This window comes from Carcharhinus amblyrhynchos, chromosome 12 (assembly GCF_965287045.1).
Source record: "Carcharhinus amblyrhynchos chromosome 12, sCarAmb.v2.hapA, whole genome shotgun sequence".
Lineage (NCBI taxonomy): Eukaryota > Metazoa > Chordata > Chondrichthyes > Carcharhiniformes > Carcharhinidae > Carcharhinus > Carcharhinus amblyrhynchos.
Window position 1 is genome coordinate 73,409,372 of NC_137335.1, and position 27,565 is coordinate 73,436,936.

Sequence of the window (27,565 nt, forward strand, 5' to 3'; positions counted from 1 at the left end):
CCGAACCTGCACATCTTAGAAACTAAGGGACAATTTAGCAAGGCCAATCCACCTAACCTGCACATCTTTGGAGTATGGGAGGAAACCAGAACATTCGGAGGAAGCTCACACTGACACGGAGATGATGTGACATGGCCGAAATTGACCCCAGGCCACTTAGCTAACCTAGGGGAAGGACTTTAAAGGAAGATGATGCAATCAACCATTCCAAAGGCTGCAGACAGGTCAAGAAGAATGGTGTACTGCAGTCATAGCGGACTCAACCAAGTTTCACTGCCTTGATGCTCCCTGCTAGAAAGTGTGTTGAATGTAGCCATGTTGGAATGGGATAGGACTTTGCTTGGCTTGATGCCCCCTTCGTCCTCATTTTTGAAGCAGCAACCAGTGCCTACTACTCATACATGAAAAGTGATCTGTTGGGCTAGCACCTCTGGAGCTTATGCACCAACAATAGAGAGAAAAAGAGCATTATTTTTTTTTCATTCATTCGTGGGGCATGGGCATCGTTGGCTGGCCAGAATTTATGCCCATCCTTAGTCCAGAGGGCAGTTGAGAATCAACCCACATTGTTGTGGCTCTGGAGTCACATATAGACCAGACCAAGTAAAGGCAGCAGATTTCCTTCCCTAACGGACATTAGTGAACCACTTGGGTTTTTCTGACAATCACAATGGTTTCATGATCATCAGTAGATTCTTAATTCCAGATTTTTTTTTTATTGAATTCAAATTCCACCATCTGCTGTGGTTGCATTCGAACCCGGGTCCCCAGAGCATTCGCTGAGTTTCTGGATCAATAGTCTAGCGATAATATCACAAGGCCATCGCCTCTCTGCCACAGCTGATTAGCACAAGAAAGTGAACATGATGGTGTTGCCACAAGTACAAACGTTGCACATTATAGATGGACTGATTTAGAGAGAAGGAATATTAAGAGGAATATGTGACTGGCAAAGGAAAGTGGTGTGGGCGTGATTGGATGAGCAGGTCACTTTGACTCATTTGAGTAGGAAGAGTGGAGAACGTGACTGATTTGAATTGCTGAAGACCAGTGTGTGGGCACACGTGAGCAATAGTTGTGACTGTGCGATGAGTGTTCTGGACAGTATCTCCCCATCTAGGGCTTGACAGCAACCTTTCTCATATTTTTGGTTTGTGATCCAAATAATACACACCAGCTGAAAAAGTACTTCACACTACGCAAACTCTTTTCAGACTGTCTGTCAACGGCCAGAGGTTGAGTTCGCCACTTTTGTGGACAGATAACCCCTGTCTATTTACAAAAGATTGTACAGAGACTTCAGCGCCGTGTATTAGCAAATTCTCGTGGGCCTTCCTTTCCCACACTCCACAGTGCAATGAACTATTCATGCAAGGATCAGCTGTGCTGCTAATGTAAGGGCAGGAGTGGTTATGATCCTGGACGAACAATTTCAGGGTGATGGGTTCAAGTCATATCCTGTTAAAGTTTATTAATTAGTGTCACAAGTAGGCTTACATTAACACTGCAATGCAGTTACTGTGAAAATCCCCCAGTCGCCACACTCCAGCACCTGTTCAGGTATACTGAAGGAGAGTTTAACATGACCAGTGCACCTAACCAGCATGTCTTTTGGACTGTGGGAGGAAACAGCACGTGGAGGAAATGTATGCAGGAATGGGATGAATGTGCAGACTCCACACGGATAGTGACCCAAGCCAAATCGAACCCGGGTCCTTGCTGTGAGGCAGCAGTGCTAATCGCTGTGCTACCATGCCGCCCCTTGATACAGAATCCAACAAATCAAGAACTAGCAGTAATGAAAACTACTGGATTGTACCCAGTAGATTGATTGTCAAAGCCCTTTTGAGAAATTTAGCAAACCACCTAGCAGTTACAAATGGGCAGTAAATGTGACATCAACTGTACTGTCACGTCAAGAATGGAATTCGAAGTGCGACTTTAAGCCTAAAAGATTACTCTGAGAATAATTTGCAGACTATTTGTTTTGTGCGATAACTATCCTCTGGGGTGAGAGAGTTTAGTTTAACAATTTTGGAGGCCATTTAGCCCATCGGGTTAGAGCCAGCTTTCCGCATGAGCAATTCAGCAACCCTGGTGTCAGCATGAAATATTCTCAAGCGCATATAGGCTGCTTTATTTCAGCTCTACAATTGCCCAGCAAATATCAGTAACTGCAACAATATGAATGTTTCTTCTTGCTTAACTTGTGGCATTCCTAAACAAGGCTGTGGCTTTGTGCTGTAGGGCAGAACCTATAGGAGCTATTTTGAAATTGTCCAGACTGTACAAGTATACACAGAGAGAAGACTTTAGTTCTGCTTATCTCTACTGGAATTAAGACAAGCTCCCTGCAATAAAAGCCCGATCCTGGTACGCCACCCAGTCCGTTTCCTTGTACACAACAGCAATGTGGACAAAACGTCACCAACAGAATAGAGGGCATGCAATAATGACAGGGACTTATTAACAATTGGGAAAGTAGGACAGTATGCAATCCTAATGTGCCACCCGGACTCTTTCATTATGCAAAAACTTGGCATTGTAAAGAAGATATCACTGAAAGACTGGAGGACGTGCAGTAATGAGAGGGATTTATGAACAGTTAGAAAACCTGATGATAACAATCTATGGGCTAAGACGTATAATAAATATACAGTGAAGTAATTTTACTGTATTACTAGGCAGATATGAGTAGACTAAGTGAACTGTGCAGATAAGCTCACACATGCAAGGATGGGAAAACTGGAGTCACTAAACTGACTTTGGCTGTAGCTATGTTTTTGTTGTCTACAGGAGTTGATGGGCAGGCTCCCACTCAGTAAAACTCAGTGCTTAAAGCCAAGCTATTCTTTATTGAAAAGCTCAAGGCACACAATGAGCTCATGCACGCTCCCTTGCATTTCTCCCCTTCTGGGCATTTCAAACTGAGCAAAGCTCGAGCCACTCCCAGTTCCATAGTTTCACATATAAACAGTAAGTAAAATTGACTGCATACTGACGGCATTTAATTTGAGTTAATTAACAGTTGGTTCCTAGCAGAATTACGCTCACTTGTTCAGGTGAGTTACCTGCAAGTGTTAATGAACAGAAGATCATAGATATTTTTATTTACACTTCAGACCTTTTCCTTGCTGCTTTTTGTACAGCTGTCAAGATATTTGGGTCTGCTGAATGATATCTATTGGGTATCACTTGTGCATTCAATCTCACAACAAGACAAACTACTTCAGCTTTATGCTGCACAGACCATTTTCCTTCCAGAGTTAGCATAACCTTAATCCCTGGTTTGGTCAGCGGGACACAGCTGAAGCTTTTTCTCCATCATAATTTCGATATTGTGCCAGCGTTTCAATATAGTCTTAAGGTCAGGGGCCTCACAAATTTACAAGCGGAATAGGAGCTAAATGATACATTAATGATGTGGGACAATACAAGAAATAAGGCTGAAAGGTAATTTGATGTTTAAGCTGATAATTATTGGACATTTCCTCTTAATCATTGAGAAACTGCTGATGATACTGGTCTCTAGTATACATTTGCATGACCAGTAAGAAAACCCATTAAAAAATTGACTCAAGAGGACAGAACTCTGGAAAAGACCAGCTGTCCTTTGCTTCCCAATGAATCAATAGGAGCCATAGCTCCAAAAATGTCATACTTTGGATATCAAGTTCCCATTGGACCCAAATAGAACTCCACAAATGGAAAAACCTCTGAGGTCACCTTGGAATTGGATTGAATTGAGCAAGCTGCAGATTTACAAAGGAACTGGTTAACGCTGAGTCAGCACAACACACTTACAGCTATAGGGCACATCTTGGAAGATCACTAGGATAGAAACCTCCTCCTCCCTTAACTTTAAAGACCCATCCGAAATGGTTGCAGGTGTAGCTCTGTTGCTCACGGAGGCAAACCCTTTGTTCAGAAGTGCCTAATGTTTAGCATAATTTGATCCTGAATTGGAATTCTCACAAAAGCCATTAAGGTGGCTGCTGTGTAAAGTTGAAAAGAACATTGCAGTTGTGTGATAAAAAAGCTCTGATTGGACAGACAAAACTCTTGGACCAGATCTTCTGGTCACTCACACTGGTGGGATCTTTTCTGCTCCCAGTGACGGTTCATCCCCGTGGATTTCCCGGCGGCGAGTGGTGCTGTCAGCAGGAAACGCTGTTGCCAATGGTGGGATCAGAAGATCCCACTGCTAGCCAATGGTGAGCCGCCTCTGCCAGGTTGCCCAGAAATTTCCGCCCAACGCTTCATTACTGAGCCCCATGGTCAGATCAACTCATTGTCCAAACAATAGGCAGCACGGTGGTTAGCACTGCTGCCTCACACCACCAGAGATCCCGGTTCAATTCCGGCCTTGGGTGAGTGTCTGTGTGGAGTTTGCACGTTCTCCCTTTGCATGGGTTTCCTCCGGGTGCTCCAATTTCCCTAGATGGATTGGCCGTGCTCAATTGCCTCTTAGTGTCAGGGGAATTGATAGGGTAAATGGTAGAGGTTACAGGAATAGGGCCTTTGTGGGATTGTTGTCAGTGCAGACTTGATGGGCCGAACAGCCTCTTTCTGCACTGTAGCGATTCTGTAATTCAGACATAGTTTCCCAATGAGCCTGCGTGATGCCTTCAAACTAAACTTCTTTCCCTAACCCCTTCCTCATCATTCTTTCCTCTTCCTTTGTGAGGTAAATATACAGACTAAATTATGCACGATTAGAGTTGGGGAAATTTGTTGTCCTTTGTCCCATTGGACAGCTTTTGGTATTGGAACAAATTGAAATATATTTTAGTGCTACTGCAGCTTTAAATGACTGCAGCTGGACATGGTACCAAGCGAAACCTGCGCAGCAATGTGTAAAAAAAAACATATAAATTGCACAAGCAGAACCATTACTGGCAGAAAGCAATTCCTATGGGTATGACTCACTTTCCAATAAACACTGTGGTTCTTATTAGACTTAGTTTGGTTTCGGATGTTTTTGGATCCATTATTGGCAGATTGTTTAATGTCCACAACTAATCATTATCCCAAATCAACTGGAGCACTTTAATGTGGGAATTTTCTTTCAGTGTATTAAAGGATGTTGGGTTGTACATGACGAATAGTGCTGACTTCCTTGTGAACAAAATTAGCTCTGCAGAAGATGGGAGTCTCCCTGTGTTTGGAATAACAGGATGTGTAGGAAGCTATCTCTTTTTCTCATGCACTGTTAGCTCTACCCTGTTTCCTCAGACCCTTTCTTTTTCCCTTTGAGCGTGTATTCAGCACACTCCAACAATTCTACCCATTTTGTACTGGTATGCATTTTTTTTAAAGAGAAACTAATTAGAGTGAATGTCTTAGACTGATGCAGTGGAATCCCCAATAGCCAAGCCAAGTGACACAAATTCCAAGTCAATGATATTTAGAAATACTTTAGCTTAAAGTATGGGATGGCACAGTGGTTAGCACTGCTGCCTCATGACGCCAGGGACTCAGATTCGATTCCTGGCTTGGGTCACTGTCTATGTGAAGTCTGCACATTCTCCCTGTGCCTGCGTGGGTTTTAAGAACATAACATAAGAACATAAGAAATAGGAGCAGCAGTAGGCCATCCAGCCCTTCGAGCCAGCCCCGCCATTCAATAAGATCATGGCTGATCTGTTGTGGCTCAGTTCCATATTCCCGCGCTCTCCCCATAACCCTTAATCCCCTCGCTTATCAAAAACCCATCAACCCGCGTCTTAAAAATATTTAGCGAGGCAGCCTCCACCACCTCAATGGGCAGAGAATTCCAGAGATTCACCACCCTTTGGGTGAAGAAGTTCCTCCTCAACTCCGTTCTAAACCTCCACCCCTTTATCTTGAGGCTGTGCCCCCTAGTCCTACTGTCCTTTCTGAGCGGGAAGAGTCTCTCCACCTCTATCCTATCCATTCCATTCATCATCTTATATGTCTCAATGAGATCTCCCCTCATTCTTCTAAACTCTAACGAGAACATAAGAACATAAGAAATAGGAGCAGGAGTAGGCCATCTGGCCCTTCGAGCCTGCCCCGCCATTCAATAAGATCATGGCTGATCTGTCGTGGCTCAGTTCCACATTCCCGCCCTCTCCCCATAACCCTTAATCCCCTCTCTTATCAAAAACCCATCAACCTGCTTCTTAAAAATATTTAGCGAGGTAGCCTCCACCACTTCAACGGGCAGAGAATTCCAGAGATTCACCACCCTTTGAGTGAAGAAGTTCTTCCTCAACTCCGTTCTAAACTGCCCCCCCTTTATCTTGAGGCTGTGCCCCCTAGTCCTACTGTCCTTTCTGAGCGGGAAGAGTCTCTCCACCTCTATCCTATCCATCCCATTCATCATCTTATACGTCTCAATGAAATCTCCCCTCATTCTTCTAAACTCTAACGAGTACAAGCCTAGTTTATTCAGCCTCTCCTCATAGCTCAACCCCCTCAAATCCGGCATCAGCCTAGTAAACCTCCTGTGCACTCCCTCCAAGGCCAAAATATCCTTGCGTAAGTATGGCGCCCAAAACTGCACACAGTACTCCAGCTGTGGCCTCACCAATGCCCTATACAGCCGCAGCAAGACCTCCCTACTTTTATATTCAATCCGTCTCGCTATGAAGGCCAGCATCCCATTAGCCTTCCTGACCACCTGCTGCACCTGCAAGCTGGGTTTTTGCGACTCATGCGCAAGGACCCCGAGATCCCTCTACAAGCCTAGTTTAATCAGCCCCTCCTCATAGCTCAACTCCCTCAACTCCGGTGTCAGCCTAGTAAACCTCCTCTGCACTCCCTCCAAGGCCAAAATATCCTTGCGTAAGTACGGCGACCAAAACTGCACACAGTACTCCAGCTGTGGCCTCACCAATGCCCTATACAGCCGCAGCAAGACCTCCTTACTTTTATATTCAATCCCCCTCGCTATGAAGGCCAGCATCCCATTCGCCTTCCTGACCACCTGCTGCACCTGCAGGCTGGGTTTTTGCGACTCATGCACAAGGACCCCGAGGTCCCTCTGCACCGTCGCCTGCTGCAGTTTTTCGCCACGTAAGTAATAGTCCTTCCTACCATTATTCCTACCAAAGTGGACCACCTCGCACTTGCCAACATTAAATTCCATTTGCCAGTTCCTGGCCCATTCGCCCAGCCTATCTAGATCCTTCTGCAGACTCTCCACACCCTCCGCGCAATTTGCCGTTCCACCAATCTTGGTGTCATCAGCAAATTTTGACACCATATACTCGGTTCCCTCCTCCGGATCATCTATATAAATGGTAAATAGCTGAGGCCCCAGCACCGACCACTGGGGCACTCCACTAGTCACCAACTGCCAATCCGAATAGTACCCATTAACCCCCACTCTCTGCCTCCTATTTGACAGCCAATCCTCTATCCACGCTAACACCCTACCCCCAACTCCATGCCCCCTTACCTTCTGCAATAACCTCTTGCGAGGTACCTTGTCAAACGCCTTCTGAAAATCAAGAAAGACCACATCCACTGGCTCTCCTCTATCCACCGCCCTAGACACATCCTCATAGAACTCCAATAAATTTGTCAGACACGACTTTCCCTTAACAAAACCGTGCTGTGTCTGCTCTATCAAGCAATTCCCCTCAAGATGCCTCGCTATTTCCTCCTTGATGACGGATTCTAACATTTTACCTACAACAGACGTTAAATTAACCGGCCTATAATCCCCTGCCTTTTGCCTGCCACCCTTCTTAAACAACATTAGCCGCTTTCCAATCTTCCGGCACTTCCCCGGAATCCAGCGACGTCTGGAAAATAACCACCAAGGCATCCTCCAGGTGCTCCAGTTTCCTCCTACATTCCAAAAAGATGTGCGGGTTAGGCACAGTCTTAACGTCAGGGGGGCTAACTAGGCTAAATGCATGGGATTATGGGAATAGGGCCTGGATGAGATTGTGGTCTGTGCAGACTCAAAGGGCCGAATGGCCTCCATTTGAACTGTAGGATTCTATAAACATAGGGCATTTGGGTGGTCCTTTCAAAGCATTGACTACATTTTATTTCCCCTGGGTCAAGGTGTGTATCAGTTATTTCAAGAGTTAGTTGGCATAGTAACTCGAAGTCAATATTAGTTTATTGGCAGTCATGCACGTTTCTTATCTCAAGTTGTGTTTTTTTAATAAAACTTATCTGTCCCCTTACTTTGTCTCTCCTGATCCTGTTGCAGATATATTGCAGTGGCATGTTGCCATGCTTTCTGCGTGAGGTAGGCTTTGAGTGGAAGGCTATTGAATTGTAGAATTGCATCTTGCTAAGGTTCCCCCCCACCGCCCCACTTAAGAACTGAGGATTCCTTTCAGAGGCGTGGCTGGAAGCCTGAATTGCTTGGGTCAAACCCTCATTGAGGAGGAGGAAGGGACCCCTGTGCATATAGGTTGGTCTGTTTGCATTGTGCCGCTTTGCTGGATTCGTTTTGTACTTTAAAGGTTAAAAAAAGGTCAATAAACAGATTTGTTTCTCTGGTTTGTTCATTGAAACTGGTCATTAGAGTTCTCCAAATCCATCCATGTCACACCAGGAATAAAATATCATTTTGCTCACATAATGAAGAGCATCAAGTTTTGATAATATAATGTTGCTCTTAAAATAGTAAATTATGTTTTTATTTGCTAACTTCTGTATGTAAGGGAGCCAGGGCCATCCCATGTTATTCCCTTAAACAGGTTACCCTTATTAGATATAACAAAGATCAGATGAGATTGGGTCATAGAGCCACAGAATCCCTACAATGCAGAAGGAAACCATTCAGCCCATCGGGGCCGCGCCGACTCTGCCTGAGCATCTCATTCAGGCTCCCCACTCTATCTCTGTAACCCTGCGCATTTACCCCACTGATCTCCTACCCCTACACATCTTCGGACTCTAAGGGGCAATTTAGCATGGCCAATCCATGTAACCCACACATCTTTGAAGTATGGGAGGAAACCCATGCAGATATGTGGAGGGCATGCAAACTCCACACAGACAGTCACCTAAGGCCGGCATTGAACCCAGACCCTATCGCTGTAAGGCAGCAGTGGATCCACTGAGATTGGAATGTTTCAAAAGCTGGCATTAATGGGGTTTGATTTTTGTGTTATCTATATGTTGATTTTGTCCAAAGATGTGTGGGTTAGGTAGATTGGCCGTGCCAGAAGTGACCTTAGTGTCAAGAAGATTAGCAGGGTAAATGTGTTGGGTTATGGGATTAGGGCCTGGGTGTGGTTGTGGTCAGTACAGGCTCGATGGGCCAAATGGCCTCCTCTACACTGTAGGGACTCTATGAAATTTTTGAAATGTGGTAGGTGAATCTCATGAACATCAACTTCTTGACACAAAGAATAATTATTTATTTACAATGCACTGATAAAATTGGAATTAAATGTATATTCTGTTCTGAAAAGAAACACCAAATAGTAAATTAGTCCAAGAGTCTGCTTTAATTTTTGTAACTTTTCTATTTATTGAATTTTAATTCTGAACACTATTACTTTTCCTTTTAAAACTTCTTGTATATAATTCTTCTTGTGTTGCAGTATATTCTGTCTCAGCCAAAGTTCTGGGCCATTCAGGTGACCACACTGATGTTGAGAACAAAACTGGAGAAAGGTAGCTTCCGTCGGATTGAACGTGCAATGATGCAGACACAGGTAGGACACTGCTACTGCCGTTATAAGTGTTTATTCGCTTTACATGCAACATGAGGATATGTGAGGCAGGATATGTGTCAGCACATCCCTGTCTATCTGGGATGAAAGGGAAATTGGCAAGTTACAAGATCCAGTTTGTATGAAGCAACATCCTGAGCAATGATCTACAGCTATAGATCCTGTGGTGCTAAATAGAACATCCTGATCCTTTGAATGAGCCCTCCTGTGCGCCTCACCCACTCAGTCGTGTAGGAAACCTGCCGACTCCACTGTTGCTACTGAAGAACAGAAAGTTAACATGGACGCACTTTGTCTTGAACATTCTTACTCAGTGATTCAAATGTTTTAAAGTTCCTTTTTGCAAAGTCGAGTGAAGGAAATATTTTCTTGTACGCCAACAGGACTTTGATTCTGGAGGTTAAAATTAAATGGCAAGATACATCAGTGAGACGCAGATACTGATGTCTACTGAAGCATTCTGTGAAGTAATATGCCAGTAAGAAGAACTTGCATTTATATGCCATCTTTCTTCACAGCATGTCCCACATCCATTGAAGTTGTCATCTAGGTAAATGTGGCAGCCAAGTTTCACACAGTCAGAGAGACAAATTGTTCTTAGTGGCATTGGTTAAGAGATAAGTGATGGGGTCAAGGCACAGAACTATAATAGTGTTGGTGCTCAGTTGGTGACACTGTAAACCTCTGCATGAAAGTTAATTGATTTAAGCCTTCTACCATGACCTGAGTTTGCAATCTAGGCTGCCAGTCCAGTGCTATACTGAAAGATTGCTGCAATGTTGGCTTATTGTCAAAAAAAACTAAACGTAGATCCTGCCTGTTTATTGCATTGTCGAAGTTTTTGATAGCAAGATTCCTCAGGCGATATTCAAAGTGGAGCAGAGAGGCTGTCTGTCTCAGCCAGCATTTCTCTTCAACTAGAACCACCAATAAAACCCAGCAAACGGATCAGTCACTCATCTCATTATTGTTGTGGAACCCAGTGTCCAATTCAGACTGATGGGATGAAAGTCTCTTCACTCACAGTCATTAATCTTAACCCAGTTCTGAGTAGATATGGACCCTGCACCAAGCTGTCATTGATTTGTTCCTGAATTGCCAATCTTAATCAGAGCTGTGAGGATATCTTGTTGGAGTCAATACAACTTTACTGTGCCACTGTCTGTTGCTTACTTGACCTATTATCTCAAGACTATTCCTCCTCATACTTCTTACTCCGTCTGCAGCCTTTGACACAATTAACTGTACTACTTTCCTCCACTGTGGCCCAACTGGATGGAACTACACTCATCTGGTTTCATTCTTATCTATCTAATCATAGCCAAAGAATAAAGAACTCGGGCACTGTTACCTCTGATACCCCAAAGATCTATCCTTGGCCTTTTCTTCATTTCTTATTTACATGCTTTCCGCTTGGCAACATCATCCAGAAACACACTAGTTATCACATGTACATTGACATCACCCAAATGTACCTCACAATCACATGTCTCAACTTGTTCACTGTCCCTAAACCCTCAGACTGCTTGCTTGAATTGAGTTTCCGACCACATATTTGTGCCATCACGATGACCACATCATTCCACCTTGGTAGCGTTGGTGGACCTAGCCTCTGCCTCTGTTCATCTGCACTGAATCGCTCATCCATGCCTACTGCTACCTCTGAACTTGACTATTCCAGTGCACCACAGGCTGGCCCCCCACATTCTATCCTTTGTAAGGCTAAAGTCAAGCAAAACTGCTTCCATTTCCTTCCTCACATCAAGTCCTATTCACCAACCACCCCTGTGCTCATTGGTCTATATTGGCACTGGTCTAAGCAGCATCTTCATTTTAAAGTTGTTATCCTTGTTTTCACATTCCTCCATGGCCTTGCCTCATCCCATCTCTCTAATCTCCTTCAGCTTCTCAAGATAACTGTGCACATCTTGCCATCTTGAGTAGCTTTCATTTTAATCATAAGACCATAAGATATAGGTGCAGAATTAGGCCATTCCGCCCATCGAATCTGTCTGCCATTCAGTCATGGTTGATATGATTCTCTTCCCCATTCTCGTACCATCTCCCTGTAATCCTTGATCCCCTTATTGATCAAGAACCTATCTACCTCAGTCTTAAAGATACTTAATCCCCCCACCTAGAGTAGCTGTACTTTCAGCTGCCGAAGTCCCAATCTCTGGAATTCCCTCCCAAAATCGCTCTGCCTTTCCACCCCCTCTCTCTTCCTTTAATATCATCCTATGTGGCTTTGTGTTAAATTTTGCCTTCTAATGTTTGTGTGAAGCATCTTGGGCCACTTAATTGTGTTAAAGGCACATATAAATACAAGTTGTTGTCCTCAATCCTTGATGCTGACTGTGGATGTGTGAAAGGGAAAACTGTTCCATTCTCCAGCAAGAACATCTCAGACCTGCACACTCTCCAGTCCAAAAAGACACCAGCCCCTCCTTCCCTGAAGCAAAATGAAAAGGTTATTGTCAAATATTGTCCAATTTTGAAATGGCTACTAACTTTTCGAATACATTTAAGGGGAAGCTAATTAAGTACATTAGGGCGAAAGAAGTAGTAGAATATATTGAAAAGATTAGATAAAGTAATGTGGGCAAAGGCTTGTGGGACGGCACAGTGACACAGTGGTTAGCACTGCTGTCTCACAGCGCCAGGGATCTGGGTTCAGTTTCCGGCTTGAGTCACTATCTGGGTGGAGTTTGCATGTTCTCCCTCTGTTTGCGTGGGTTTCTTCTGGGTGCTTCAGTTTTCCCCTGCAGTCTGAAAGATATGCTGGTTTTGTGCATTGACCCGAACAGGCGCCGGAGTGTGGCAACTAGGAGAATTTCACAGTAACTTGATTGCAGTATTAATGTAAGCCTTACTTGTGATACGAATAAATAAACCTTTACTTTTGTGTAGAGCATTGACACCAGCACACACCGGTTAGGGTCAAGTGATCCATTTCTGTCCTTCAAATTCCATTCAATGCAATTTCTGTAATAAAATTTAAAAAATTCATGCGTAACTGAGATGAGCTACAACTACACGAAGTGTTATAATGCCACATCACAGCATATCATGGATATTTGACTACAGATTCAGACAAGGAAACACAATTTGTCTTCACAGCAAGTGAGGCAAGCTACATAAGGCAGAGTCTGATCATTACTTCCCCCCGCATCCCAGAGCTCAACCACATCTGCTGAGGTGCAGCAGTGAACAGAAGCACTTCCCCACGGGAATGGGAAATGGAAAATAAATGGTGGGCAACCTGTGGTCACTTGCTATTCCCTGAGAGCAGCAATAGTGAAGGTATAGGAACAAATCATGTGCCCTCCCTTCTAGGCAATTAAAATGTTCAGAATGGAGAGACAAAGGCAGATTTTACAAATGAAAAATATTTGAGGTATTGCAGACCTCATCACCATTTTTTGAAAATATGTATATCTTGCCCAATGCGACTATTTTTTGTGGTCTGGAAATGTATACAATCAGCGAATAGCATGAATATTTGTGGATTGTGATCATTTCCAGGTGTACACAGTCGTTGCAAGTAGTCCACTCTTTTAAGCAGCAGAATTACTTTCTTGGATAGTCTCGTTGTTAAAAGAAGTTGAGATTCACTGAGTGCCGTGGAAGATGCTGATAGGAAAATAGTAATCTCCGAAAGACCTAATTTGGGAACCATTAGAAACTGAAATGCTACAGGCTTGTTCTACAGTGCAATCTTGTATGTCCCTGGCAGGGACTGTTTATATGGTCCTAATGCCCAAGTGGTTGTTGGAGAGGGTGTGATGACAACTACTTAGTTTACTGCGGTCACATCCTAATGTTTCTGGTGAGCTGTTACGAGATGGACCCATGGCCGAATAGGATATAATGTCCCATTTGAACCCGTTTGTTGTTTGCTGTTTCTTCCTGTTTTATTTCATTAGAGCTTGTGTGGGTGAAAATGGGTATGTTTGTTTTACCATCAGGAAATACATAATGAAAACCTGGAGATCACAACTTATAACATCTTTAGATTTATGGATGAAAGCAAATTCGGAAACTAAATTATGTGGGAATGTTTAGTGAAAATATTAAAGTTATTTTTCTTGAAACTGTCATGGAAATAAAAGAGCAGTCCATAGACCTCCTACCTAGTTATTTAGTTTCTTGATTATTACATTATTTATTTTGATGTTTTGCAATATTTAATTCATATTGACCGCGGTTTCAATATTTAACAAATTTTTGTTTCGCTAAGTGTCGAAGAATCTTTTAGAGTAATTCAACATTTTGTACAGGGAGGACGTACAATGAAGTTAAGCATCATTTAAAGCTGTCTAGGAATTACAAGATGTGGAAGCTTCAGTGAACATAATGAAGTCGTGTTCTTGAAAGGCAACTCATGAGACTTGAAGGGATTTCAGCCTGATTTTGGAGGACTGTTCAACTTTTTTTTGCCTTAGAAATATTCTAATACAAGATCTTAGAAGTAAATCTTTCCTTAAACCTAGGACAGGAATACAGCTATTAATTGTACTGCCTTCTGACTTTCCCCTCACCAATTCTGACTTGATAATTTTCAACAACTAACACTAGTTGGTTTAGAGACCAGAAGGCACTTAGAGAAAAAAAGTACTGTATATCTTGACATCCTTGCTAAGGTAAGACACCCAAATGGGACTCAACTTGTTTTTGCTTTCTAACTGTGGCGTCTGAGAGATTGGACATCGTAGAATCCAAAGAATCTGACAGTGCAGAATGAGGCCATTCAGGCCATTGAATCTGCACTGACTCGGACAGAGCATCTCACCAGGTCCTATCCCTGTAACCCCACATATTTACCCCGCCGATTCCCCAAACCTATACATTTTGGAGCACTAAGGGACAATTTCAGATGGACAGTCTACCTATCTTGCATTATCTTTGGACTATGGGAGGAAATCGGAGCACCACATGCAGACGTGGGGGGAACATGCAAACTCCACACAGTCATCTGAGGCTGGAATTGAACCCGGACCTTTGGCACTGTGAGGCAACAGTGGTTAACCACTGTGCCACCCTCATACACTCATTATACTTTCACCCAAGGCTTTAATTTATATATAGTGAAAAGATGAGGCCCAATACAGATCACTGGGGATGAGCACTTGTCACATCCCAACATTCAGAGAATGTTTCCATTATCCCTTCTCTCTGTCTTCTACTCCCATACTAATTTCCAACCCATGCTGCAATGTTGCCTCTAATTCTTTACAGGTTGCTAATGACCTCTTGGATGAAGCTTTATCAATGCCTCCTCAAAGTTTATTTAGACAGGATGTTCTTTTATCCAACATGTTTGCTGACCTACTTCATAAATCACTGCACACGATGAGGGACCTTTTATAACTGCTGGAGGACTTAATCCAAGTTGCCGTGGCTCGGTTTTAGCCTTTCTGCTTGTGAATCAGAAGGCAGTTTATTCAGGCCCCAGGCCAGGGATTTGTGTGTATAATTCACACTGATACTTCAGCCTGAGTACAGTACTGAGGGAGCTCTGCACTGTCAGATATCTCTCTTTTGAGGTGGATATATAAGGCCCCCATGGCATTATGTAAAGAAGTCATAAAGAAGAGCAGAGGAGGTTTTATTCGGGACTGTGAAGAATGAGGGGAGATCTCATTGAGACATATAAGATGATGAATGGGATGGATAGGATAGAGGTGGAGAGACTCTTCCCACTCAAAGGACAGTAGGACTAGGGGGCACAGCCTCAAGATAAAGGGGGGGAGGTTTAGAACGGAGTTGAGGAGGAACTTCTTCACTCAAAGGGTGGTGAATCTCTGGAATTCTCTGCCCGTTGAAGTGGTGGAGGCTGCCTCGCTAAATATTTTTAAGATGTGGGTTGATGGGTTTTTGATAAGCGAGGGGATTAAGGGTTATGGGGAGAGGGCGGGAATGTGGAACTGAGTCACGACAGATCAGCCATGATCTTATTGAATGGCGGGGCAAGCTCGAAGGGCTAGATGGCCTACTCCTGCTCCTATTTCTTATGTTCTGATGTTCTGTGACCAACATTTATCCTCCCACCAATACCACTCATCATTTATTGTTGTTTGTGGAGCAGAGTATGCACAATTAGTTGTTTGCCCACTTGAGAAATTCTTTGGTTTGATGATTTATGAAAGGAGCAGCGATGTGTAATTGTTCAAATCTTGATGTGATCTTTTCTCAATACTACATTCTACACTCTCTTGTTTCCTTCTCTATGAACGGTATGCTTTGTACAGCACGCAAGAAACAACACTTTTCACTGTAAATACATGTGACAATAATAAATCAAATCAAATCAATTGGGTGACATGATGTAAAGTTCAGTGCCAGACCACATAGCTTATTTACCCACTCTGGTATTGACAGTGAAAATGCATTAAAGATCAAAACAGTAAAGGTACAAGTTTTAATTTACACAACCTCACACAACTCATCACTATGTAAGCACAGTAAAAAGTCTCACAACACCAGGTTAAAGTCCAACAGGTTTATTTGATAGCACGAGCTTTCGGAGCGCTGCCCCTTCATCAGGTGAGTGGAGAGTTGGGTTCACAAACAGGGCATATATAGACACAGACTCAATTACCGCTACGTAGACTTATTGTTTTGTGGTGAGATTTCATGCTTCCCACAGTGCATCCAGGATTCAAAATCCTTGCCTCATTTCTGCCCAATATTTGCACACAAATCCAATGTGTAACCTAACCTGTTTTATCAGGGCCAATTTATTCCAGTAGGGGTGGTTGGTCTCTTGTTCAGAAAAGTGAGGACAGAAATATGATGAAATAGCAGAGGGACTACTAAAAACTTCTAACCTCCTTTGGAAACTGTAGTTGTAGCAAGGGGTTAAGTTTGACAAGGGAAACAGGATAAATCAGGCAACTGGGGTTCAGGCATCCCCACATTTGTTGGAAAAACGGCTCAAGATCAAAATCAGGAAGAGTTGTTGTGAGCTGGTTCTGTAAAGGGCAGAATGTCATGCTTATCTCAATGAATCGGTTATTTTGAGGAAATTGTCAGAGCTCAGACAAAGGGAGTGCAAGCCTTTGACAAAGTGACACATTGGAGAGTATAAAACCCATGGTTTAAATAAAAGTTCAGAGGTAGCATGGATTGGGGGTTGGCTGAGTGATTGAAATGTAGAAGAAAGATAACCAACAATTTCTCCGAATGTCAGTGTAGCTTTGAATAGGCCCTTGGGCTCTGCGTCTCGGGCATCTTGTCCGATAATTTAATGTGTATACATATATGTTACATATTTATGTAAATGAAGGATTCTACCGTAGGCAGTGTGGAATAATAATGTTGACTAATGACACCAAATAAAGAGGTAAGGCATGGCAAACTGAGGAAGACAAAGGCGGCATTGGGTGGACATAGGTTAAGAGAGTCTACCATATACTTTAACATGGGTGAATGACATTTTACACTTTTGGAACAGAGAATGCGCATGATAAAAATAGAAATGTATCAAGATCCAGATTTTGAAATCTTTACATGGAAGTAAAAGAGCAAATAGACTGGGGAGGAGGTGGTGCAGTGGAATTGTCAGTGGATTAGTAATTCAGGGATGAAAGCAGAAAATGCTGGATAATCTCAGCAGATCTGGCAGCATCTGTGGAGAGAAAAGGCCTTGAAATTTTAACTCTGTTTCTCTCTCCACAGATGCTGCTAGACCTGCTGAGCTTATCCAGTGTTTCCTATTTTTATTCACAGCATCCACATTTTGCTTTTAGTAATCTAGAGACCCAGGGTAATGTTCTGGGTCCTGGGTTTGAATCCCACCACTGCAGATGGCGGAATTTGAATTCAATGAAAATGCCTAAGATATACCATGAAACCATTGCCACTTGTCGCAAAAACCAATCTGGTTCATTACTGTTCCTTAGGGAAGTAAATCTATTGTCCTTACCTAGTCTGGCCTGCATTTGACTCCATACCCACAGATGACACTTAAATGCTCTCTGAAATCACCTCAGAAGACACTCGGTTGTATCCAAATGCTGCAAAGACTATAAAAGAAATGAAACTGGATGGATCAGCTGACATCAACCTAGACACCAGAAACAACAACGGCAAACCCAGCCCTGTCAACCCTGCAAAGTACTCCTTACTAACATCTGAGGACTTGATCCAAAATTGGGAGAGTTGTCTCACAAACTAGTCAAGGAGCAGCTTGACATTTTCATGCTGATGGAATCGTACCTTACAGACATGAAGCCAGGGGATCAACCCCGCTTCAATGAAGAGTGCGGGAGACCATGCTAGGAGCAGCACCTAAGAACGAGGTACCACCTTGTGAAGCTACAACACAGGACTATATGCGTGTCAAACAGCATAAGCGACAAGTGATAGGCAGAGCTAAGCAATCCCACAACCAACAGATCAGATCTAAGCTCTGCAGTCCTGTCACAATCAGACATAGAGTCATAAAGGTTTACAGCATGGAAACAGGCCCTTCGGCCCAACTTGTCCATGCCACCCTTTTTTTTAAAACCCCTAAGCTAATCCCAATTGCCTGCATTTGGCCCATATTCTTTTATACCCATCGTACCCATGTAATTATCTAAATGCTTTTTACAAGACAAAATTGTACCCGTCCTTTACTACTACATCTGGCAGCTTGTTCCAGACACTCACCACCCTCTGTGTGAAAAAATTGCTTCTGGACACTTTTGTATCTCTCCCCTCTCACCTTAAACCTATGCCCTCTAGTTTTAGACTCCCCTACCTTTGGGAAAATATATTGACCATCTACCTTGTCTATGCCCCTCATTATTTTATAGACGTCTATAAGGTCACCCCTCAGCCTCCTACGCTCCAGAGAAAAAAGTCCCAGTCGATTCAGCCTCTCCTTATAACTCAATCCATCAAGTCCCAGTAGTATCCTAGTAAATCTTTTCTGCACTCTTTCTAGTTTAATAATATTCTTTCTATAATACAGTATTCCAAGTGTGGGCTTACCAGTGTCTTGTACAACTTCAACAAGATGTCCCAACTCCTGTATTCAATGTTCTGACCGATGAAACCAAGTATGCCGAATGCCTTCTTCATCTCTCTGTCCACCTGTGACTCCACTTTCAAAGAGCTATGAACATATACCCCTAGATCTCTCGGTTCAGTAACTCTCCCCAACACCCTACCATTAATTGAGTAAGTCCTGCCCTGGTCCAATCAACACCTTGCATTTGTCTAAATTAAACTCCATCTCCCATTCATCAGCCCACTGGCCCAATTGATCAAGATCCCATTGCAACTGGGGATAACTTTCTTCACTGTCCACTATGCCACCAATCTTAGTGTCATCTACGAACTTACTAACCATGCTTCCTATATTCTCATCCAAATCATTAATATAAGTGACAAATAACAGTGGGCCCAGCACTGATCCCTGAGGCACATTGCTGGTCACAGACTTCCAATTTGAAAAACAAACTTCTACAACCACCCAGAAGCCAATTTTGTATCCATTTAGATACCTCACCGTGGATCCTGTGAGATTTAACCTTATACAACAACCTACCATGCAGTGCCTTATCAAAGGTCTTGTTAAAGTCCATGTAGATAACATCAACTACACTGCTCTCATCTACTTTTTTGGTTACCCCTTCAAAAAACTCATTCAGATTTGTGAGACATGATTTTCCAATCACAAAGCCATCTTGACTGTCTCTAATCAGTCCTTGCATCTCTAAATGCCTGTAGATCCTGTTTCTCAAAATATCTTCCAATAATTTACCCACCACAGATGTGAGGTTCACTGGCCTGTAGTTCCCAGGCTTTTCCCTGCAGCCCTTTTTAAACAAAAGCACAACATTTGCCGCACTCCAATCTTCAGGCACCTCACCCGTGACTATCAATGATTCAAATATCTCGCGTAGGAAACCTGCAATTTCCTCCCTAGCCTCCCACAATGTCTTGGGATACACTCCATCAGGTCCCGGAGATTTATCTACCTTGATGCGCTTTAAGACTCCCAGCAACATCTCCTCTGTAATATGCACACTATTCAAGACATCACTATTTATTTCCCCAAGTTCCCTAACATCCATGCTTTTCTCAACAGTAAATACTGACGAGAAATATTCATTTAGGATCGCACCCTCTCTTGTGGATCCGCACATAGATGACCTCTTTGATCCTTAAGAGGCCCTACTCTCTCCCTTGTTACTCTTTTGCCCTTCATGTATTTTTAGAAGCTCTTTGGACTCTCCTTTGCTTTACTTGCCAAAACAATCTCGTGTCCCCCTTTTGCCCTCCTGATTTCTCTCTTAACTCTACTCCTACACTCCCTATACTCGTGAATGGTGGTGGATAATTAAACAACTGGAGGAAAAGCTTCCACAAATATCCCCGTACTCAATGATGGGGGAGCCCAGCACGTCAGTAGAAAGGACAAGATTGAACTATTGGCAGCAGCCTTCTGCCGGAAGCGCTGGGTGGATGATCCATCATGGCCTCCTCCGGGGGTCTCCAGTATCACGGATACCAGTCTTCATCCAATTCAGTTCCTCCTTCCTAAGTACTGAACTGGGTGTGTTTGCTGATGACTGCCCAGTATTCAGTACCATTCATGATTCCACACATATTGAAGCAGTCCCTGTCCAAGTGTAGCAAGATGTGAACAATATCCAGGTTTGGGCTGACAAGTGGCAAGTAACATTCACATCACACAAGTGCCAGGCAGTGACCATTTCCAACAAAAGAGGATTTAACCATCATCCCTTGACCTTCAGTGGCATTACCATCACTGCATCCCCCACTATCACCGTCCTGCGGGGTTACCAATGACCAGAGGTTGAACTGGACTAGCAATATGCATGTGACTACCAAAGCAGGTCAAACACAAGGAATCCTATGACGAGTAATACACCACCTGACACCCCAAAGTTTGTCCACCATCTACAAGGTACAGGTCAGGCATGTGATAGAATACTTTCCACTTGTCTGGATAAATGCTGTTCCAGTGACACTCAAGAAACTTCACACCATCCAGGTCAAAGCAGTCCACGTGATTGGCACAAACATTAATTCCTTCCACCACTGAAAAACAGTGGCAGTCATGTGATCATCTACATGCAATGCAGGAACTCACCAAGGCTCCTTAGGCAGCACCTTCCAAACCTATGATCACTACCATCTAGAAGGACAAGGTCAGGAGACACCCAACACCTGAAGGTTCCCCTCCAAGTCAATCATCAGTGTTCCTTCACTGTCACTGGGTCAAAATCCTGGAATTCCCTCCCTAACAGCATTGTGGATGTACCTGTACCACAATAGTTTAAGTAGGCAGCTCAGACCATCTTCTCATGGGCAATTAAGGATTGGGAATGGATGCTGGACTAGCCAGCAATGCCCACATCCTGCAAATGACTAAAATATAATTTATACACAAGAACATTGGATGCAAAATGCAGGGAAAGACTGGTAAAGTCATGCAAAGGATATCATCAAAATAGTACAAAGAAGTGTGTGGATACTCTGCCTTTAAGAAATGTATTTGTCATGTTTTCTGTGCAGGATGCATTGAAGCAGTTTGTTCTTTAATTGAAGCCATTCTGTCTATACTGCAGCACTGTGTTGTTACTACGACAGTATAATTGTTCTTAATTGCTATAGTGTTTTATTTTAATCTGAACTAATGAAGGGTTATGTTATTTTGTGTGGAATATTGTGGAGTAGGGCATGATTAGGCTGATTGATAGGTAAGATCATATGACTGGATACAGCTAGGTTTTCACAGAGAACTCAAGATTCCTTTAGGAATTGCTGCATGAAAATTAGAAGGCCAGTGTCTGTCTGGATCACTGTCCAGAAGTGTTAAAAGGCCAGAAATCTAGCACCTCGTAAGCATATTTCGTTTTCTATGCTAAGTGCTTCTAAAGAAGGGATTTATGTCTATGGGGGAATACTGCTAAAGTGGAACAATAGAGATAGCTAGCTGTGAAGAATTATACTTTGTCATGTTTAAGTATTTTAATTGGTAAAGGTTATGCTAATTCTTTTCGCCGTACTCTAACTTCTTAAATAAAGTTCATTGATTAAAAACTTCCTAGTGGGTCATTTGAATCATACCTGGAGTGAAACATCTTACGCCCTTTCTAATACCAAAATTAAATGTAAAAGTTAGGGTCTACGCTAACTTCATAAAATACCTTGGAGTTTCTGATCTGATTTGTAACAGAAGGCACCCTGGGAGTATCTCCCACCCAAGTCTGGGTCATCACTGTGTTGGGAAAAATCCATGTTTACACTAGAGAAACCGCTTTCTTTCTTCACCTGCCCATCCTGTGAACTGTGCTGGCAGCGTTCAGCAGACACATCATTCTCTTTCCTCCTCAGCCCGTGCATGGGATGTACAATGTGAGGAGGGGTTGCGAAAACACGAGCTCTATGCGCCTGCAAAAGGTGTAGAAAGTGGAGAAAGTATTCCCTGTAAAGAGATGAACTGTGCTGTTTTTCTGTCTGTGCAATTCTTCTGCTGTGCACCAAGTTTTTGGAACAACTTTTTGTTTTGGAAACAGCATTTGTTTTGATGGAGAAACCTATTTAGTGTTTCATCACCTTTACAAGGGTAATTGAAAGAATAAATTCTGCCGCAGGTTGTTTATTGATACAAGTTAGGGTCATAGTCACAGGAAGCATTTAATTTTATTGGCTTCTGATGTCAGACGTCTGTGGATTTCTAACCGTGTTCTGTAGCATATGAATTGATGGCTGTTAAAATAGTAGACAGCCATGCTGGCAACTCATTACTGCCTCAGCGATAGGCTCCATGGAGATATTGAGACAATGGGCGTCAACGCACAACAGCTGTAGCTTCCCAAATGCTTTCCTTCTCCATAAAATTGGTAACAGTTTATTTGCTATCTTAAATTACTTTCTAAATATGTATCCATGCAGCAATGTTTAACATTTACAAATGGAAGCACCTAACATTATCATTTCCCTTTTGCTGATGGAAAAATAAACATTTTGTCCATAATAGAATCAGACAGCCCTGGAAGAGGCCATTTGGCCTATCATTCCAGCTCTTTGAAAGAGCTTTCCAGTGAGTCCAACTTTCCTGCCTTTCCGCAATTGCCCAGTCTGAAAGATGTGCTGGTTAGATGCATTGGTCATGCTAAATTCTCCCTCAGTGTACCCGAACAGAAGTGTGGCGACTAGGGGATTTTCACAGTAACTTCATTGCAATATTAATGTAAGCCTACTTATGACACTAATAAATAAACTTAAAAATTACTCTGCAAATGTTATCAGTTCCCTTTTAAAATTCTTTACTGAAGCTGCTTCCATCCCACTTTCAGGCATTGTGTTCTAGGTCATCAGAGCATTGTTACAAAAGAATTCTCCTCATGCTGTCTTGGAAATTTTACTTGTTCTTTTAACTGGAGCTTCAAAGAAGTGTGCTCAATCTGATGCAAAAGTAAATCCTAAGTAAACAAGGGAGGTTTTCATCACCTTATTGGAATGGATGTTTCATTCACAAGATAAGTTTGAGAGAAAGAAGCCAGCTTTTCCAGCAGGTTTAGAACATAAGAACATAAGAAATAGGAGCAGGAGTAGGCCATCTAGCCCTTCGAGCCTCCCCCGCCATTCAATAAGATCATGGCTGATCTGAAGTGGATCAGTTCCACTTTCCCACTTTCTCCCCATAACCCTTAATTCCCCTGTCTATCAGAAACCTATCTACCCGTGTTAAATATATTTAGCGAAGTAGCCTCCACCACTTCAACGGGCAGAGAATTCCAGAGATTCACCACCCTTTGAGTGAAGAAGTTCCTCCTCAACACTGATCTAAACTGCCCCCCCGCCTTATCTTGAGGCTATGTCCTCTAGTCCTGCTATCCTTTCTAAGTGGGAAGAATCTCTCTACTTCTATCCTATCCATCCCCTTCATTTTCTTATACGTCTCTATAAGATCTCCCCTCATCCTTCTAAACTCCAGACCCACTCTATTTAGTCTCTCTTCATAGGCCAACCCCCTCATCTCCGGTATCAGCCCCCTCAAATTTGATTAAATCTTTCCAGAATATCAACGCTCCAATCTTTCCATTACTGAATCTTACTATTTATTTCACGAATCCAGTCTCCTGGCCTCAGTCAACCCGCTCATTGCAACCTCCTGCAGTTTTAATTACACGAAGAGAAACCCCCAGTCCTCTGCTAAACTTGTTCCTCACAGCAGTTGACTCTGTGCCTCCTTGTCCCGATGTATCTAAAAGTCTTGTTACTTTTATTGTTACTTTCTCTATCCTAATATGTACAAAACTTATCCTATGCCCACACTCTGCCGCTTGCTCTACTTCTAATAGTTATCCAATATTGTCTTAAACAACGCAATAATCTCTGCCTTAATTGACTTTAGTGTCAAGAGGATTAGCAGGATAAATGAGGGTTACAACAATAAGGCCTGGGTGAGATTGTGGTTGGTACAGACTCAATGGGCCGAATGGCCTCCTTCTGTACTGTAGGGATTCTATGAACAGTCTTGTGTACAAAAGCAATGCTCCTAACTCCTCTCACCTTCTCAGTAACAAGTCACACTTTAGATTCACAAACCAAATGAAATAGTGTTTACTCTCTCAAAACTCTTCAGAATTTTCAAACCTCTTTATTAAATCTCCTCTTTGCTCGCTGTGCTCCAGTGAAAATAGTTCTAGTTTTTCAGGTCTTTGCGGGCATTATCCTGGTAAATCTACTTTGAATTTGGCTGTGATGTACTTTTGTAATCCATACTCCAGTTAATATAACCCAAGATTCCATTAACCTTTCTTAAGACCTTTCTGGCTGCACTCACTTCCAAGCAAGTATATAGAGGTTTACAGCGTGGAAACAGGCCCTTCGGCCAACTTGTCCGTGCTGCCCAGTTTTTTCCAGCAAACTAGTCCCAATGCCTGCTTTTGGCCCATATCCCTCTATACCCATCTAACCCATTTAACTGTCTAAATGCTTTTTAAAAAACAAAATTGTTTCTGCTTCTGCAACTGCCTCTGGCAGCTCGTTCTCCCTTGGAGTGAAAAAATTACCCCACGAGACCCTTTTGTATCTCTCCCCTCTCACCTTAAACTTATGCCCTTTAGTTTTAAACTCCCCTACTTTTGGAAAAAGATGTTGACTGCTTTATATACGTCCCTCATTATTTTGTAGACCTCAATAAGATCACTCCTAAGCTGCCTCCGCTCCAGGGGAAAAAGTTCCAGTCTATCCAGCCACTCCTTATAACTCAAACCATCAAGTCCCGCTAGCATCCTAGTCAACCTTTTTTGCACTCTTTCTAATTTAATAATATCATTTCTATAATAGGGTGACCAGAACTGTACATAATATTCCAAGTGTGGCCTTTTTAATGTCTTGTATAACTTCCCAACACCTGTATTCAATGTTCTGACCAATGAAACCAAGCAAGCCAAATGTCTTCTTTGCCACCTTGTCCACCTGTGACTCCACTTTCAAGGAGATATGAACCTGTACTCCTAGATCTCTTTGTTCTATAACTCTCCCCTATGCCCTACCATTAACGGAGTAGGTTCTGCCCGATTTGATTTACCAAAATATATATATGAACTCCTGGATCTAATAAGTAGGTGAAAGGTTATTGGGGGTAGGCAGGAATGTGGAGTTGAAGTTACTATCAGATCAAACATGATCTTATTGAATGGCGAAGCAGGCTCGGGGGGCCTGCTCCCAGTTTGTATGCTTGTATGGACTGTTCATCTACGTTCTTCATTGCCTTTCCAATCATTGTATAAAACATATCTCCTCCTGAAGTTTTTTGGGTCCTGCTTGCTGTTTGCCAAAGCACCTATCTCTGTGATGAGCTTTGAGACTGTGTATCGCATGTATACAGCAAGAACAGAAGTGGACTACATCCTTGATGTGTATTTTTCTCTAACCCAAGCAACACTCACTCTCTTTTATATTTCCCATCTGTAACCAGTGTTCTTCACCTGACGCCAGTTCCCTCGATTTGATCACCAATCTTTTGGTGCGATACTGTATGAATCACCTTTTGGAAATCTATATACATATTAAATTTACTGTGTTCCCATTGTTGATTACTTGTGCAAAAACGGGATTAAATTTGTGAATCACAACCATCCACTTATCCACCTTGCAAACCAATCAGAACCAAGTTCTTTTCAAAAATTAGCTCAGTCAATTTTTCTACATTCTCTGATGTTGCTTGCAAAACCTTGCCCTCTACCATTAGACTCCTTCCTTCATCCCTGAGTGGTCCTATCCTTTCCCTAATTGTTCATATGCATGTGAAAGGCTTTATTATTTAACTTTATTACTACATAGAGAGGCCAAGTTGTTAGCACTGAGCTGGGGACCCGGTTCTATTCCTGACTTGGGTCACTTCTGTGGAGTCTGCATGTTCTTCCTGTGTTTGTATGGGTTTCCTCTGGGCGCTCCGGTTTTCTTCCACAGTCCAAAAAACTTGCTGGTTAGGTGTGTTGGCCATGCTAAATTCTTCCTCAGTGTACTCGAACAGGTGCTGGAGTGTGGCCACTAAGGGATTCGCACAGTAACTTCATTGCAGTGTTATTGTAAGCCTACTTGTGACACTAATAAATAAACTTTAAATACATTCCTTCTGATCTCCCTTGTAGATCATTAGTGTACTTTTTATATTCGGCTTGATTATTTGCAGTACTATTTCTGTTATTTGTCTGCAGACCTTTTATTTCATGTGGCTTCCTTTTACTCTATGGGAATATATTTCTGCTCTACCTAATCTTGTATTTTGCACTGCTGATCTGTCAAGTTACTTACTAACCTTTCTGCCCAGTTAATTGGGTTGGCTGTCTTCTGATGACTAATTTTGCTTTTTTTGCCCTCCAAATTCAGTGCTCCTTTCGACAAGTACCTTCTCGCCACTGAATTGTTAAATTAACTGAGTAACCAAAAGCAACTTGCGGAAGTGATTAATTGAGAACACCCTTGGCCAAAATTGCGGCACAAGCAATCAAGTTATTTATTGCCAAATATGCGAAGTAACCATGCCATAATTTTCACTTAATTGCTTTTTAAGTGCCTGAAGATGAAGTTCGCATGAGGCCATTGGAGATCTTTTGTTATGGCTACATTTTTAAATTAAATACTAGCTGTTCTCCCCTGGTGTTGCCCCTGACAAGTCTGGGTCACGGTTGTGATGGCTGGCAGCTACAAAAGAGCTACGTTCAATTTGTTCTGAACCTTTGTAAGGTCACTGTGCGGTTCATCCATGCAGGGCTAATTAGAGATGCCCTGAGGCTGATTATTAAGGACAGTTTCTGTAAATCAGCTGCTTTATAAGTCTTTTGCTTCTGTCCTTGGGGAAGAGAATATGTTATCAATGTTAAAGGAGGAAATGACTGTCTAGTTTTCTTTTTTTTCTAAAGAAACATCTACTCTTTAAGTGTGGAAAATGTAGATTTTCTTTATGTGTGCTGTTACTAAGCTGAATTCAGTCAATTTAAGTAGTTTCTAAAAGAATTTAAGTGCTCCTGTACCTGTCGCTGTCGTGTGGTATGATGACTTTTCCAAAAAGGTTCTTCTGAAATGTATACTGCATTGTATTAACATTGAAGAGTTAAGTGACCTTCAGCATGGAGTTGATTGATGGGAGGGGTCACTTTCAGTTGTTTTCCATATTTCGTAGTGGGTTCATGTTTGCCGTGATTGCCTCAGACTATAAAAGATTTTTGTTATCAATGTCTGCTGTGATAGCTTAATGCCGTATAGTAATCTAGTCTTATTGCCCTGTGTTTCGAGAGAGACTTGCAGGCAATTATTATGAAAGGCTTCTTCCGCATTGATTGGAAAGCAAACTGACAATAAAGAAAAGCAATTAAGTTTTGAAGTCGTATATTTGTTGGATAGTGGATGAC

General features: G+C 42.5%; 1 protein-coding gene across 1 annotated transcript in view; it reads left to right on the top strand.

The window, feature by feature from the left end:
• ttc27 (tetratricopeptide repeat domain 27) overlaps positions 1 to 27,565 on the top strand; it is a 200,682-nt gene that overhangs the window by 88,238 nt on the left and 84,879 nt on the right. The window contains exon 10 of the mRNA XM_080200718.1: positions 9,543 to 9,656. Coding sequence (XP_080056844.1) covers positions 9,543 to 9,656 — 114 coding nt within the window. The remainder of the gene's footprint in view (positions 1 to 9,542; positions 9,657 to 27,565) is intronic.